This window comes from Dipodomys ordii, unplaced genomic scaffold, assembly GCF_000151885.1.
Source record: "Dipodomys ordii isolate 6190 unplaced genomic scaffold, Dord_2.0 Scaffold82, whole genome shotgun sequence".
Taxonomy (NCBI): domain Eukaryota; kingdom Metazoa; phylum Chordata; class Mammalia; order Rodentia; family Heteromyidae; genus Dipodomys; species Dipodomys ordii.
Window position 1 is genome coordinate 316,896 of NW_012267298.1, and position 15,633 is coordinate 332,528.

The 15,633-nt window shown below is 40.4% G+C and overlaps 2 protein-coding genes across 4 annotated transcripts in view; one reads left to right on the plus strand and one right to left on the minus strand.

Moving 5' to 3' along the window:
- The window catches only part of Kiaa0196 (KIAA0196 ortholog), a 55,707-nt gene extending 47,275 nt beyond the window's left edge, over positions 1-8,432 (minus strand). The window contains exons 1-2 of the mRNA XM_013025126.1: positions 8,297-8,432; positions 400-810 (exon numbers count right to left, since the gene is read on the minus strand). Of these exons, the coding sequence (XP_012880580.1) occupies positions 400-686 (287 nt within the window). The 5' untranslated portion in view covers positions 687-810; positions 8,297-8,432. The remainder of the gene's footprint in view (positions 1-399; positions 811-8,296) is intronic.
- Positions 8,433-8,553: 121 nt separating this feature from the next.
- Positions 8,554-15,633, plus strand: part of Nsmce2 (non-SMC element 2, MMS21 homolog (S. cerevisiae)) — a 206,763-nt gene continuing 199,683 nt past the window's right edge. For 2 of the 3 annotated variants that reach the window (XM_013025217.1, XM_013025219.1), the window contains exons 1-3: positions 8,554-8,655; positions 12,942-13,032; positions 14,785-14,952. In XM_013025217.1, the coding sequence (XP_012880671.1) occupies positions 12,972-13,032; positions 14,785-14,952 (229 nt within the window). In that variant the 5' untranslated portion in view covers positions 8,554-8,655; positions 12,942-12,971. The remainder of the gene's footprint in view (positions 8,656-12,941; positions 13,033-14,784; positions 14,953-15,633) is intronic. The other variant, XM_013025220.1, reaches the window with a different exon arrangement.

Consider the following 15,633-nt stretch of genomic DNA (forward strand, 5'->3'; position numbering starts at 1 on the left):
GTGTGAGCCACTGGCGCCCGGCTTCTACAGTCTTTTATTAATTTAATTTTTTATTTGTTATTACAAAGGTGATGTACAAAGGGGTTACAAATACCTAAGTCAGTAAAGAGTGCATTTCTTTTTGGGCAATGTCACCCCTTCCTTCCCTCTCTCACTACATAGTTGTTTAAAGTGTACTATGTTCTTAAATTTAAATCAGAGCAACAGAAAATCATGAAGATAATAGAAGACTAGGCAGAAAATCCCTTTGCAACTGAGGGGTACTTAAAAGATGAAATACATATGCCCAACATTTTCTTTTTAAAATCTGACTATTTTGTGTTAGGATTTTCCACATAATGGCTCCATCTTCTCAGTTGAGAGCTGATAGTGTTTGGTTCAAAAGTTCTTATCTTAAACTCTTTCTCCTTAATGACTTGACCTTTTGGGGTATCATGGCTCCTAGAGAAAACAGGTTTTGTTGAAAAGGACAGCAATACAAATGTCACAGGGGAGAGTACCTTAAAATAGCTGAAATCAAATATGATATCTCCATACTTCTGTTGATCAGCTCGGTCTTTCAACCGGAACACAGTAGGAATAAACTCGGACAGCCTCAGCAGCTCAGCTATGATGGCATTGCCACAGGAGACAATCCTCAAGATTGCTTGGCCACAGAGGTTGTTCTCAGCTAGGAAGTCCAACATTGTGAGGATGACCAATTAGTCCACACGTGGATAGTGGGAATGATGAACTGGCTTCAGAGCTGGGGTCTGTAGATCATTGCATAAAACCAGGTGTGCACACTGACTGGATTCTCCATTAAAGAATCTGTTTTAAAACAAAGAGTATGTAAATGTCTATTTTTAAAGGAAGCATGTGTATATACTTTAAGACACATATAAGATTTTTTTTCCTCTCAAACTCACTATATAAAATTTAAGTTCTGATATGGGGCTGGGCATTTATTCTCCATGTTTTCAGTGTGGAGAGCCTTTGCTAAACTAAATATCTAGACCTCTTTCTGACTTTTATTCAGTTCTACTTCTGAGAAAAAATATGATATTGCTCATCTCTGAGTTAGAAGACATAGGGTAGCTATGTTCCCAACATCTCCCTTATCCTTTATGATTCAATACTTTTAGCAAGTAACTGCAAACAAGAAACAAGAGCTCAGAGGCATACCCTTGTACATCAACTTTAAGTTATCTACCAAATGGACTTACAAAGTTAAGGTATAAACATATCCAAGATTTTTTCAGTATTATATAGGTTCTACATAATTGTACCAAAATTATTTATAGACAGTTAAGTTAGTCCAAAAGTCCCATATGATTCAGTACTAAAGTCTGGCTGTTAGCAGAATCAATTATTGCTAATTGCATACTTCCAATTACACATGAAACATTGTAATTATTGTTAACAAGCCATTCTTCTGAAAGTTCTTGAAGGCAAAGATCTATCTTCTTTACCTAATCATCACATGCTGAGGGCCTCTTTGCTAGGTTAGAGATAAAGATGTTTAAGCAACTTATTTTATAGTATAGTCATTCTCAAGTCTGGCAGAGTAATAGAATCTCCTAGAACATTAAAAGGCTCCATTAATCAGGTAATAAGCAGATCGAAACCATTTAATTGTTTTTGGAGGAGGTGTTTTTAGCAGGGTGAAGGCAGGGCCTTTGTGCTTGCTTGGCTTGCTTACTTAGCTAGACTCCACCATTTGCACTATGTTTCTAGCCCTGCTTTTTGCTGTATTGTGAAGATGGACTTTTTTTTTTTTTTTTGGCCTGGGCTGGTTTCAGATCTTAATTCTCCAGATCTCAGCCTCCTGAGTAACTAGGATTATAGGTGTGAGCCACTGGTATCTGGTTAAGCATGTGATATATACATATCTATATATATATAGATAGATATATATAGATATTTTTTTGGTCAGTCATGGGACCTGAACTCTGGGCCTGGGCGCCATCCCTCAACTCTTCAGTTCAAGACTAGCACTCTACCACTGGATCCACTTCTGGCTTTTTTTGTTTATGTGGTGATGAGGAATTGAACCCAAGGCCTCATGCATGCAAGGCAAGCACTCTACCACTTAGCTACCTTCCCAGCCCCTAAGCTTGTGATTTTTAAAGAAGCTCTCAAGATGATTCTGATGTAAAGCCCAAATCATTAGAGAATGGAGGATGACTAGTATTGTGAAAAAACTGCAGCAAGTGAGCAGGAATTCAACACTATTTATCATTGTATGGCAAGTATATAAATAACAACATAGAGGTGAACTTTGCCCTGATAGCTCCCTGTAGTACTACTGAGGAGATAAGCCCTGGAGAAAAAAAAGTATAAAAAGTTATGAAATGTTTGAGAGTTTGGCCAAGATAAACAAATAGTGTATCACACACTCACTTGTCAATACAAGGCCTTTACTAGCAGTATTCTTTTGGAAATGAGTATTCTTCTCACACTGGGTAGTCTGAATTAAAATTGTCACTTTTAAGAACTCAGGATTCCAGAAGGAAACCCAAAGCTATAAAGACATTTAGTATCTAACATTTAAAGGCTTTTCTATGGCAATCTGGAATATGGGGCTGAAATGTGGAAAGATCTTACAAAGGATCTCACAAGTGGATGACAAGAGAGCTAGCTACTCAACCAAAAAGTGGACGAACATCACAAAGGGGAGGGTGATTTACAAAGGGTAATCCACATGATAAAGTTTAAGAAAAGATACATAAGTCACTAGCAGTGAAGGAACTATGAATTAAAGTAAGTACCCCAAGTCACTAGATACATTAGGTTGCCAATGATTAAAACAATATTTGTTCCAGGTGTTCCAGGTAGAACATGGGAAAGTGCACTATTGGTGAAATATGAACTGTTCATCTTTTTGCGAAGTGAATATCTATACAAAAAACAATACATGCCCTCTTATAACAGTGTCATGCTTAAGATTCTATCCCCTAAAAATACAAGCACCAACCTACTAAGGCTAGGACCAAGATTTATTTTTCCTTGCAGCCTCACAAACAAAGTAAATGAGACAAGGCAAACATAACTTAATTACCATTAGCAAGAATGAATTCGAGATGTATTAAGTGAAGGATTTCTGAGAACTATTTTTTTTGGGGGGGTGGGAAAATTAAAACACAGAAATATGAGTGGGATGATCCCATTTTATAAAAAAGTACAATTAAGAATCTACACATGGCAATATAAACAGAGAAGAACATTAAGGAAAGGGTTGATAGAGCGGGAAATATGGACAAAGCGGGAGACAGTATAGTCAAGTAAAAAGGAAAAGAAAACAATTTTGATGAAAGCTAGTTACAATCACCTCCCACTGCTTGAGTTCTACAAACATTATGTACCATGATGGAACAAAATCACATTAACAAGTGAAATTGTTTAGTGTACACATGAAAATCTGAGCAGCTCTGAGCTTCCCACACCATGTTTTCTAAGCATTCTTGGAATCAGAGGTGAATCAACAAAACTGCTTCCCTTTCCTCCCAGTCCCTTTCCTCTCTTTCTAGTGTCTTCCCAGACCAGTATGGAGAGTATGGAGAGTGAGATGCCTATGGGCAACAGATGACAGCAAGAAAGATTCTCAAAAACTAAGGACTTCCTTGGACTAGATGAATGTATGTTGAAATGACACAACATTTATGAAAGTAAGCTGGGTGCGGTGGCTCACACCTGTAATCCTAGCTACTCAGGAGGCTGAGATCTGAGGATCTCTGTTCAAAGCCAGTGGGGGCAGGAAAGTCCGTGAGACTCTTATCTTCAATAAACCACTCAGAAAACCGTAAGTGACTCAGTGGCTCAAGTGGTAGAGCACTAGCCTTGAGCTGAAGAGCTGAGGGACAATGTTCAGGCCCAGAGTTCAAACCCCAGGACCTACAAAAAAAATTATGAAAGTGACTTTTCCATAAAACAAAATTTAGGAGCTGGGGATGCAGTTCAGTAGGCACATGTTAAGCATTTCTTCCCAACCCCTCAAAAAAGGATTTAGAGTTAAATCGCAACTATTCACTAATTCAACAAACAATCCTAAATTGCAGCTAACTACAATTTTTTCAGTTCTAAAGACTTAAGTCAAGACCTGCATACCACTTGAGTCCTGTCACCAGATTCTTACTATGAATTTGATAGTACAATACCTGTATTTCATTGTTAACTTTCATAGTATAATCTTAAAATGGTAACTTCTGCCTAATCTGCCCTCAGCTCAAAATCTTCCTTTGTTTCTCAGGTAGGTAGGATTGCAGGTCACACCCCATTAAAGCAATTTTTACAATATTTAAAATGCCATTCATTTTTTTCCAATGGCTTCTTAGTTTTTTTTTTCAGATCATTCTCATTTCAATTGTTCACTGTGTCATCATCTTTGTTATTCTTCTCTTTTCTTTTTTATGTTAATTTAAAAAATTTTAAATATATACTTTTATTGTAAAGATATTGTACAGAGGGGTTATATTTACATGAGCAAGGTAATGAGTCTGTTTCCTGTTGAGCATTGTTACCCTCTCCTTTGTTTTTTCTCTACCATCCCTTTCCTCCCCACCTCCCCCCCTTCTCTTTCCTAATCTGATGTTAGTTATCATTTTTCAACTTCCAAGAAGCCAGAACCGGTTTTCAGCTTCAGGAAAGCCTGTGACTCTAAGTACATTGCTCTTGTTTATCACTGTGAAGTACGGCAGCTAAGTTGTGTGAACAGGCTAATGAGGTTTTACAAACTGTGGCATGAAATCAAATAGCACAGGACATGAAGGGAAAATCTGTCAGCAAATGCAACAACAGCAAATGGCTGTGTGATGTATGATCTAGAGTTCATAGTGGACATGACTAAGTACTTCTCATTGCTGAACTTCAAGCTTCAGGATCCCAGTTAGCCTCTCAGTTTGCCGTTTTCAAATGTGAAATAATCTGAAACTTAATGCTGTGAAAAGTGCAACTTGAAAAGAATAATACATTTCCCTTATGGAAATATTAAAGCCTTCCAGAACACTTGAATCACTAGTGAAGGCATGAAACTTAACTGAAGCATTTGATGACAGATTCAAGAATGTGAATGTAAACAAAATTGAGCATCTGTGGTATATTGTTCAGTGTAGAAGCAGCCGATGTGCCTAATAACCTACAACATGAGATCAATTGCAAAGTGATCATGAGATGAAAGCTAGTTACAACCACCTCCCACTGCTTGAGTTCTACAAACATTACGTACCATGATGGATTTCCCACTTGTAGGAGACATGCACTGATATATGCATGTATGTTTGGACAACATATTGCTACAAGAGCAGTTCTTTTCAAAACTTGCCAACACAAAAAGTTGACTGAACTCCAGATTGACTGATATCAATCAGTCAAGCAAGTAGGAACATCATTAATATCTACTCATATCATACACCTTACTAAAGCGAAGCAATTCCACCTATCACACTGGGCTGAGTTAATGCTGGACCAAATATGCAGGCTATTTTTAAGTTGATAATTTTGTATGGTCAGTGAATGATGTTATAAATATTTAAATAGCCCTTGGGTGAAAAAGTTCTCTCAACCTTGCTCTAGACTCATTAAGAAAAGACCAAGCTTTGATTAAGAGTGTAACCACTCCCAGATGGGACATGAGGATAGGACAGACAGTGGGATCCTGGAGAAGCTGAACATATCTCTCCCAAGAAATGAATAGGTAAGACTCAGCATTCACAAGTACACATTAAGGAAAACTAAGGCCTGGAGAGACAATGTATAAAGACTTTGTGTACCTTTCTCTTATTTTTAATCCCTAGGTCTCTACTAAAAGAAAATTATACTCTAGGTAACTTTAAAACAATATTAGAAGAGTGAAAAAAAACAGATATGTTTGGCAAAAACAAAACAAATGTTAGGGGTCTTTATTACATAGGTTGGTTGCATTAAAAGTTTTATAAAAAATGTTAATGTAATTTCTTTTCTTTTTTTTTCTCCTCTCCTGTCCTTTTCTTCTTTTGTGTTGGAGTTTGAATCCAGGGCCTTGCGCACACTAAGTAAACACACTCTACCAACAAGCTACATTCCATCCACATTATACAGGTTTTTTTTTTTTTGGTCTGTCATGGGGCTTGAACTCTGGGCCTGAACATTGTCCCTCAGCTCTTCAGCTCAAGGCTAGTGCTCTACCATTTGAGCTACAGTGCCACTTCCGGTTTTCTGGTGGTTTATTGGAGATAAAGAGTTTCACCGACTTTCCTGCCCAGGTTGGCTTTGAACCTTGATCCTAGGATCTCAGCCTCCTGAGTAGCTAGGATTACAGGCGTAAACCACCAGTGCCCGGCTACAGATTTTTTAATGCAAAAGCAAAATATGAATTACATTTAGCCATGAATTCGGTAATGTTTTACTTTATAAAGAACATCTGAGCTTTCTATCGCAACTAATGTGAACATCTATTAAGTTTTTGAAAACAAAAGTAAAAATTAACTGAAAAAAGAAATTAGTTACATTATTATATACTAGACCTCCTAATCTGTACTGAATATATTTTGTATGCAGAAAACAGAATTTCTGCAACTTGCCCATCAGAATTAAAACTGTCATTAAAGGGCTGGGAAAGTGGCTCAGTGGTAGAGCGCTTGCCTTGCATGCATGAGGCCGTGGGTTCAATTCCTCAGCACCACATAAGCAGAAAAAAAAAGCCAGAAGTGGTGCTGTGGCTCAAGTGGTAAAGTGCTAGCCTTGAGCTGAAGAGCTGAGGGACGGTGCCCAGGCCCAGAGTTCAGGCCCCACGATAGGACCCCCCCCAAAAAAAACAAAAAACAAAAAAAACTATCCTTATAGATGACTAATCACATTCAGTATGGTGATACATTCTTACAATACCAGCTACTCTGGAGGTGGAGGCAGAAGAATCATGAATAGGTGGCCAGCCTAGGATAAGTTAGTGGGCTCTATCTCAAAAACAGTGAGTTGTGGCTTACATGTGAGGGTGAATCCCTGTGTTTAACCTCGAGGAGGATCATTCCTCTCCAACCAAAAAAAAAAAAAAAAGCTTGATAACCTTTCTACCCACCCAAGAGGTGAATAGGTGTTAACACTTTTACAATGTGTTAAGAGTTCAGCTTTAAAAATATTACTATAGAATGAGGATCAAATAAACATCATATAAAAAGCTATATTAGGTCATTCTTTCAGAGGGTTTCTAGCATAAGGGATAAAGAAAAGTCATAAAGACCAATTTTTTGAATACATTTTTCTAATGTATTATTACATGAAATTGAGCCAAAAATCTCTTTATTATTACTGTAATTATTATTATTTTATATGTTACAAAGTGGTGGTAACTTTACTTTTAAGAATCTGGCATGGACTGTAACTTTTAGTTTAGGAAGTAATTCTACTCAAAGGGCAACATGCTTTCAAGAATGAAGCATGGCATCATGACAAGTGGAAAACAACATTTAATTGCCCGGGACAAATTACTGTTGATCTCATTCAGGACAAAAGAAGGTCAGTCTATTTTTATCCTTACACAAAACCTCAGTTTCATAAAGAAGGGAGTAATAGTTTCCACAAATCCATTATCATGCTCAAAATACAATGGCTACCGGGGAAAAATATCACATATCTCCTCCCAAAAAGTTCTGAAATGAAACTGATTCCTTTAGTCTGGCTCACGAATCCTAGGACAGACAGGTAAAGGACAATTAGGGAAAGTGTCTCTAGTAAAACTCCTTCACTACTCCTCACCCATGTTAAGGGGAACTCCAGTACTTTTAGCATCAAGAACTAAGGTTCCATTGCTGTCTGGCTGTAGTTCCCACCTTCACCCCCAGCCTCCCACGCCCTCCTTAGAAGCCACTGGAACCACAGCCTGGGCCACACTTTCTCCGAAATGCAAGAACTATGACACTATGTTACAGGTGGGGGAAATACGGTTCTGGGCGGAGCAAAGACTTTACCCAAGTCAAGGCTCTCATTCAAAACCAGGCCAGTGTAAAAGCTCCTAGTAACTCCTCGGTTTTCTCCACAGAAAATGGAATAACAAGGGTAATCCTCACACGATTGCTCCTGGGAACTCGCAAGGATCCGATGCGAGCCAGTCACTGAACATCGCCGCCTAAGTGCCAAGGGAGTGTGCACAACGATTTCCACCGAGGAGAGACAATGAGCTGGACGACAGCCCCCACACCCGGGGGTCCCTGAGTCCTCCATCCTTAGCCCCCTCTCTGACTGTGCGCGGGGCTGTGACAGACCCTCGGTCGGCGCGGCCCAGCCACGAAGTCGGGGAAGGGACAGGGGGACGCGAAAAGCGGGGTGTGCACCTCGCCCAACTTACCTGTCAGCTGGGCCGCGCACGCTCCGGGCCGGTGGTGGCGCCCGGAAGTTCGCACCCCAGACCGAACCTTCTCGCTCCGCAGGGGTCCTTTTCGGTCGGTTGCTTTGGACTTGGAGCTAGCAGGAGCCCTGCTTCCGCCCCGGCCTCACCAGGCCATCACATGACTTGAGGGAGAAGGGTGGTGGAGATGGTGGTGGAGGCAGCTGGAGCGTCACGTGACCGCTCGCGGCGCCTGGTGATGACGTAAGAGCCCGCGCTTGGCGCGTTTCAACGAGTGGTGCGGCGGCTGAGGGAAAGAGTTGGCCTCCGGGAGTGTGAAGTTGGGATTCAACAGACTGAGCTAAGTCGGACAACACCAGGTAAGGCAGGAGCGGGGGCAGCGATGGGGAAGCGATGGCGGGAGCCGTCAGCCCCTTCGGAGGGGTGGTTCCTCAGGGACTCTGGACTGCACGTCTGTCGACTGCACGTCTGTCGACTGTGGTTCCGGCCATTTCCACGCCACGGCGGTGGGACTGCGACCCACTCCCCTCCTTCAGCCCGAAGTGGGTGGGGAAGACGACCACGAGGTTTTGAGGGGGGAAAAATCTTGATTCGAACTGGCTTTGACAGCAGAGGCATGAACAGGTTGTCAAACACTGTCAGGGCCTCAGTTTCCTTTTCTTTCCTCCTGATAAATTGATGTTGGGAATTAGAGGTAATGAAAAGGTAGCGTGAGACACCCCTTTATGGGACCCTTGTAGGTGACCTGAAAGTGGTGGCATTCCTTATGATTCTTTTCGTAACTTTCATCAGGTCTTTATTGATCGCCTGCTTTGCGTGAGGAGTTAATTTCCTCTAGGTTAGAACATGCCAGCGTTCTAGTTCAAGGAGTTCCAGAATTGGTGACAGGCGTGAGCAAACCTCTGAGATAAGTTTTATAATAGAAATGTGTGTGCATGTGTGTTGCAGACAGTGGAAGGAGGGAAAAAGCAACTTAATTGGTAAGAGAAATCTTAGGAGAGATGCATGTATCTTGGTGTGTGTGTGTGTGTGTGTGTGTGTGTGTGTGTGTGTGTGTAAGAGAGGGGAGAGAGAAAGAGACAAAGTCAAAAAGACAAGAGACCATTGAGACAGACACTGAGATAACATTGTTCAAGACCACTGTATAGATCAGCATATTTTCTAAAACGTGTGGTCTATGAATACCTTGGTGCTATACAGGTACAGGAAAAATTGAATATTAATAATTTACTATGCCACAGAAAATCTTCCCAGCTCGTCAGGAGAGGCAAATTAGTGTGCTAAGCAAAATCATCCCCTCTCCCCCCCTTCGCAGACCTCAGGAGATAACTCCATTGTAAACCTTCTTGATATAGGTATCCAAAAAAATCAGTATGTCCTGGGGAAGGATCAGAAAAGAGGTTGATTTAAACCACTGTCTCTTAACCAGCGCCTTGTTGCCCTTTGGGGCCAAATGAGTCTGTGTAGGACTGTTCTACACATTCTAGAATATTTGGCACTATCCGTGGGCTCTTCCAGCTGGGTGTTGACAGGTACTCCTATTTTCCAGCACAACAACCAAAACTGATTCCAGGTGTTGTTAAATGTCCCTATTTGAAAAAACATAAAGAAGCCGGACCGGGTGCAGATGGCTCATGCCCGTAATCCTAGCTACTCAGGAGGCTTAGATCTGAGGATCAAGGTTACAAGCCAGTCCATGAGACTTCAATCTCCACTAAACCACCAGAAAATCGGAAGTGGTACTATGGCTCAAGTGGTAGAGCACTAATCTTGAGCTGAAGAGCTGAGGGACAGAACCCAGGCCCAGAGTTCAAGCCCCACAACCAACAAAAACAAAACAACAACAAAAAACAACCAGAAAGGTATTTCTTTTCATTTTGGAAGCTGAAATTCCAGGTTCTGGAATTCCAGGTGCTGTCAAATTTGGTAAGGTCTAGTAAGATCTTATTTCCTGTTTTTTTGCATTATACTTAACTATGTCCCCACATAGAGGAAGTGCAAGGTGGCTCTCTAACATTATTCATAGTGGACCGATTCCATTCATGAGGATGAATCTAGTCACCTCCCAGAAGGCTTTACCTCCACTGCCTTGAGTGTTCAGATTTCACATAGGAATTTCAGGACAGAGCATAGACTCTCTTGAAAGAAGGTTAGATGAGAAAGAAACATTCAGATTGCAGTGGATAGGAATAGGGCCGATGAAGAAGTAAACAAGTCATTGTCATGGTGCCAATGGGTAAATCTTGTGCTGGGATTTGGAACAGTGTGTGAAGAAGATTGCCAGCCAAAGCTTTTTTGTGAGTTCCTATTTTCTTTCATTCTTCCTTCCTTCTTTCTTTCTTTCTTTCTTTCTTTCTTTCTTTCTTTCTTTCTTTCTTTCTTTCTTTCTTTCTTCCTTCCTTCCTTCCTTTCTCTTTCTTTCTCTTTCTCTCTTCCTTTCCTTCCTTCCTTCCTTCTTTCCTTCCTTCCTTCTCTCTCTTTCTCTATCTTTTTTTTTTTGGTCAGTTGTGGGGCTTGAACTCTGGGCCTGGGTGCTGTCCCTCAGCTCTTTAGCTTAAGGCTAGCACTCTACCTCTTGAGCCACAGGGCCACTTCCGGTTTTTAGTGGTTTATTGGAGATAAGAGTCTCACAGACTTTCATGCCTGGACTGGCTTTGAACTTCGATCCTCAGATCTCAACCTCCTGAGTAGCTAGGATTACAGGCGTGAGCCACAGGTACCTTGCCCCATTTTCTTTTTGAATAGTTATCTTTCCCTTTTTATTATCATGGAGCTCACAGCAAATTTGTATCACAACTGTAGCACTTTCTCATATGGTTGGTTCCCCTCTGATTTCTGGGTTTTGACCCTGATTTGGGAGGATTTATATTTTATGCCTTATTGGATAAATTTTTGTTTAGTGTAAAATGACTCATTTGCTGTAATAAGATTGTAAGTAAATGTTCTCTTCCACAAAATATGCATCTTAAAAGGGGGTCATTGGGTTTTTAATTTGTATTCATATCTTCTCCTTTGATATGAAATCTTAAAATGATAGAAAATAACACTGAGTCCCTGTTTCAGAACCCATACTTAAACATACATAACTGAGAGAAAATTTTAGCAAATACATAAAGCTCAGTGCCCCTTTGGATGACCCTCGGAACCAAATGGACTGATTTGTTATCTTTCACTTAAGACTCTCTCCTTGTTCTTTCAAAGAATGAAGTCCAATAGCTTTTCCTTGCCTTTGTCCCTGTTTGCTAGGCCAAGAGAATACATTCAATACTTTGCTATGATCTGTTTCCATCACGCTATTTTTTTTCACCTGAAGTACTCTCCCTGGATAATTTAGACCTTCTAAATTTGTAATATATCACTTATAGTCCTGCTTAAGTGCCTCATTTCCATGGTCATTGTTTCCCTTCAATCAGAAATTTTGGGGTTGAGGCCCCATGGTCAGTGTTTCACCTGGCCTGCTTGGTGATTTCAGTGTGCCAAGACTGCAGCCCAGGTCCATCAGAATTAGAATCACATAGAGGGCTTGGTAAAATATAGATTATTGGGGCCAGAGCTTGCATTTCTAATAAGTTCAGAAGTGAAGCTGCTTGGTCTGGGACCATTTCAGGAAACATTTAAGGCTGTTATAGAATCTGTTGGCCTTTACCCTTTAGAATGAAAGGAGATTTTTGAGCAGGACAGCAACATGACTTATGCATGCATGCTGTCAATGGTTCACTTTGGGTATTGTGTTGATAAATTAGGTGGAAGTGGCAAGATTGGGAATAGGAGACCACATAGGAGGTTGTTGGAAGAACTAGAAAAGAAATTATGGGAGTATACATGTGGTATTTTATACATTCATTCTTTTGCCAAGACTTTGTTCAATAGCTCCTGTGTGCTATACATTGTTTTAGGTGCTTTGTGAACAAAATAGAAAAGTGTAAGAAATGTAGAGTCAAATTGGGGACTAGAGACAGTAAACAAAAGGAACAAATAAATGAGTGTTGTTGAGTAGTACTTCCTGTGAGGAAATATAACCACAAAGGAAGGAGGGTAGGGAATGCCTGGGAGGTGGTGACTGGCAGGGGTGGGAGGGCTTACTATTTTATAGAGTGTCCAACAGTGATGCAGAGATATCTGAAGGGAGATCTTAGAGAAATGAGAATATCTGGGGGACAGATACCTTGGCAGAAAGGACATAAAAGCATAGCTTTAGATAGGAATGTATTTGATTTGCATGGAGAAGACAAGGAGGTCCAGGTTCTGAACCTTGAGGTCCAATATAGGGAGCTCAAGGCAAGAAAGGGGAAGCAGCAGAGATTGAGAAAAGCCAGCAAGATAGAAAGAACAACCAGGGTGGCAGGTGTAAAGAGTGCACTGTGAAGGTGGGAGTGTTTAGCTGTGAAATGCTTTTGCCTGGTGGTTCAAGGAGGCCAGGTCTGCAGCAGTGACCTTGGTAGGAGTGGTTGCAATAAATGAGGAAGGATAGAAGCCTGGCAGGAAAGTATTCAAGAAAGAGTAGGAGGAGAGGATTTGGAGAGAAATAAGATAAGTGTAGGGAGTTATGTGTGAGGGTGAGCATAAAAATAGAGATGGTAACCAGAAGGGAAGGTGGGAGGATGTTTTTAGATGGAAGAAGTAACCGTCCATTTGTTCCTTGTAGAGAATGGCAGAGTGGGAAAAATGACTGTGCATGAAATCATGGAGAATTACTGGGGGAATGTCCCAGAGAAGGAATGGAGGAAGAGCATCTGGTGGGTATGTGGAGGTGGCCTTACAAGCAGGGACAGTTGATGTAACAACAGGGAGAGAGGCAGCATATGTGGAAATTGAGGCTGGTAGGTGAGGAGGGAAGTCTTTGCTTCTGTTTCATCAGTGAAATGGCAAATGAGGTCTTGAGCTCGGTGCTAATGGAGGAGGAGTTGGTGGAGATTTGTAGAGAAGAGTCATCAAATAACATTTTTTAAATAAGCTGTCTAGGGAGTTGTGTACTCTACGTAATTTTATGTCTCCATTTCTACATGCCTTTACTGTGGTTTGATGCCCCTCCCCATTAAATGTATCCTTGTTCAATCATTTTCTAAGACAAAACCAAACATTTTCTTGGTTGTGCCTCCACTTTGCAATAACTTCGCTGTTGTTTTACACACACACACACACACACACACACACGCACATCTGTCTCCCCTACTCTACTGATGATCCCCAGAGGAGCAGAAATTGAATATTCCTAGTGCCTAGGATACTGCCTGGCACAAGGCAGACTTGTATCAAATTAGAGCAAAGAAAACAGTGCTTGAAAATGAAAATCTTGAGAGCTTATCTTGTAAACCACTGCATTGCATACCCATGCTCAGAGCAGTGCTTGGTACTTACTGCATACTTGTTACCTGAATTATTTGAATGAGCAATGAATGATAATGTTAAATATTTGCAATGAATTGACATGTCAGGAATAAAAATCAGCATCTATGGCTTCTGTGTCCTCTCTTCTCTTTTTCTATTCTGTGTTTCTGAGTGAGTAAGGTTTGACCTGGTAAGGCCTTCAGTACTTATTTGTGGAAGAAATGATTAATTCAGAAGGCATAACTGAGGGACTACTAAGGTCATGGTGTAAGATAAGCTGGTAGTGCAGGAAAGGAGGCCCTGTCATATCTGCTACACAGCTTCAAGACATGGATGTCATGACTATTCCTTCCTGTTCCACTTCAGAGAGGAGCAGAGAGAGACTCAACAATCTGCCTGTGGTCACATAGTGATTAAGGGACAGTGAACCTGAATTCATACTTTGTCTATCTGATTCCAAGAAAATGACTTCCTTTCTTGGTTCCCATGCTGCCTTAGGATCTGCCCTTCCATGCGTTTAGCTTGTGTGAATTCCCTCTACTTTTCTAGTTGGTTTCAGTGAACTGAATTTCAAATGGTTTCTGAATTAAGCTGCTTCTTCATAGGCAACTTTACATAATGGTTTAAAGCTTAGAGAGTTGTTAGTTGACATTATAGATCAGGGAGTGTTGAATATGAAGGTGTTAATTGAAATGGTTATAATGGATGAGCTAACAAAATTCTGCTTTTCCTGAATTTGAGATTTCACAGTTTCTAAACCTATCAGAAACTTTTGTTGTTGTTGTTGTTTTTAGAATTCAAAATGCATACCTATCAGATAAGTTAAAATTACAAAATTTTGAAACCTTACCTTATTAAGCTTTTATTGTTGTTTTTTTTAAAGGAAAATGCATCATGAGTCTAATTCTTTTGGCCCATTTATGTGTAGACATCAAGGAATCTTTCAGAGAAGGGCATTCTCTCTCCTTTATAAAAATGAAGATTAAGTACATCTGCATTTTGTGGCCCAGATAATGGCATAATGCTTTGGTGTCCTCTCAAGTGATACTGAAGGGTGGCATATAGATGATGAATATTGTCATATGAATGTTTCCAGCTTTGCTAATTTCCTATTCAGTAATTCTGACACACAATGCTTGTTACTATATTTGAAATTTTAGGCAATTTCAAGATGCCAGGGCGTTCCAGTGCAAATTCAGGATCAACTGGTTTCATCTCCTTCAGTGGTATAGAGTCTGCTCTCTCTTCCCTAAAAAACTTCCAGTCCTGTATCAGCTCTGGAATGGACACAGTTTCTAGTGTTGCTTTGGATCTTGTGGAGACTCAGAGTAAGTAATATTTAAAACTGTGCATATGCATGGGAGTTTGTGTGTGTGTGTGTGTGTGTGTGTGTGTGTGTGTGTGTGTGTGTGTGTGTATCTGCTTTGTGGTAATACCATGTGGTGGTATTACTCTGGGACTGCTTTTGCGTGTTCTTGGATCAATCATCTAACCCCATCAACTATCTGTTTTCTCACCTTATTCTACTTATCACATAGCAATGTGCTGAGGGCAAAATGAGATTGACTTAATTCTGTGTGTATTTACTGGTTGTGTTCCACTAGGAACTGCTCCAGAAATTTATGGACAAACATGTTGATTCCGACACTCAAGAAGCATGTGTTCTAAAGTATGTGATATATCTGAACTATAAAGTATATAACTACATTATCATACTGTTGTTTTCCAGTTTAACTATACTTTGTTCATGCTTGATTACCCATTAAACTAAGCTTATTCCAGGGATACCAGCAAAGGAAGACCTACAAAAGTAAGAATTCAACTTTGAAGACCCCTTACCTTCATTTTTGTCAAGCAGATCTAGGAAAATGATACTTTCTTCTTTTGGATACAGTTGTTTTTATTTTGTATTTTCTATGGAACCTAGGTGCTGATACAATCTTCTCTCTCTCTCTCTCTCTCTCTCTCTCTCTCTCTGTGTATGTGTGTGTGTGTATGTGTGTATGACA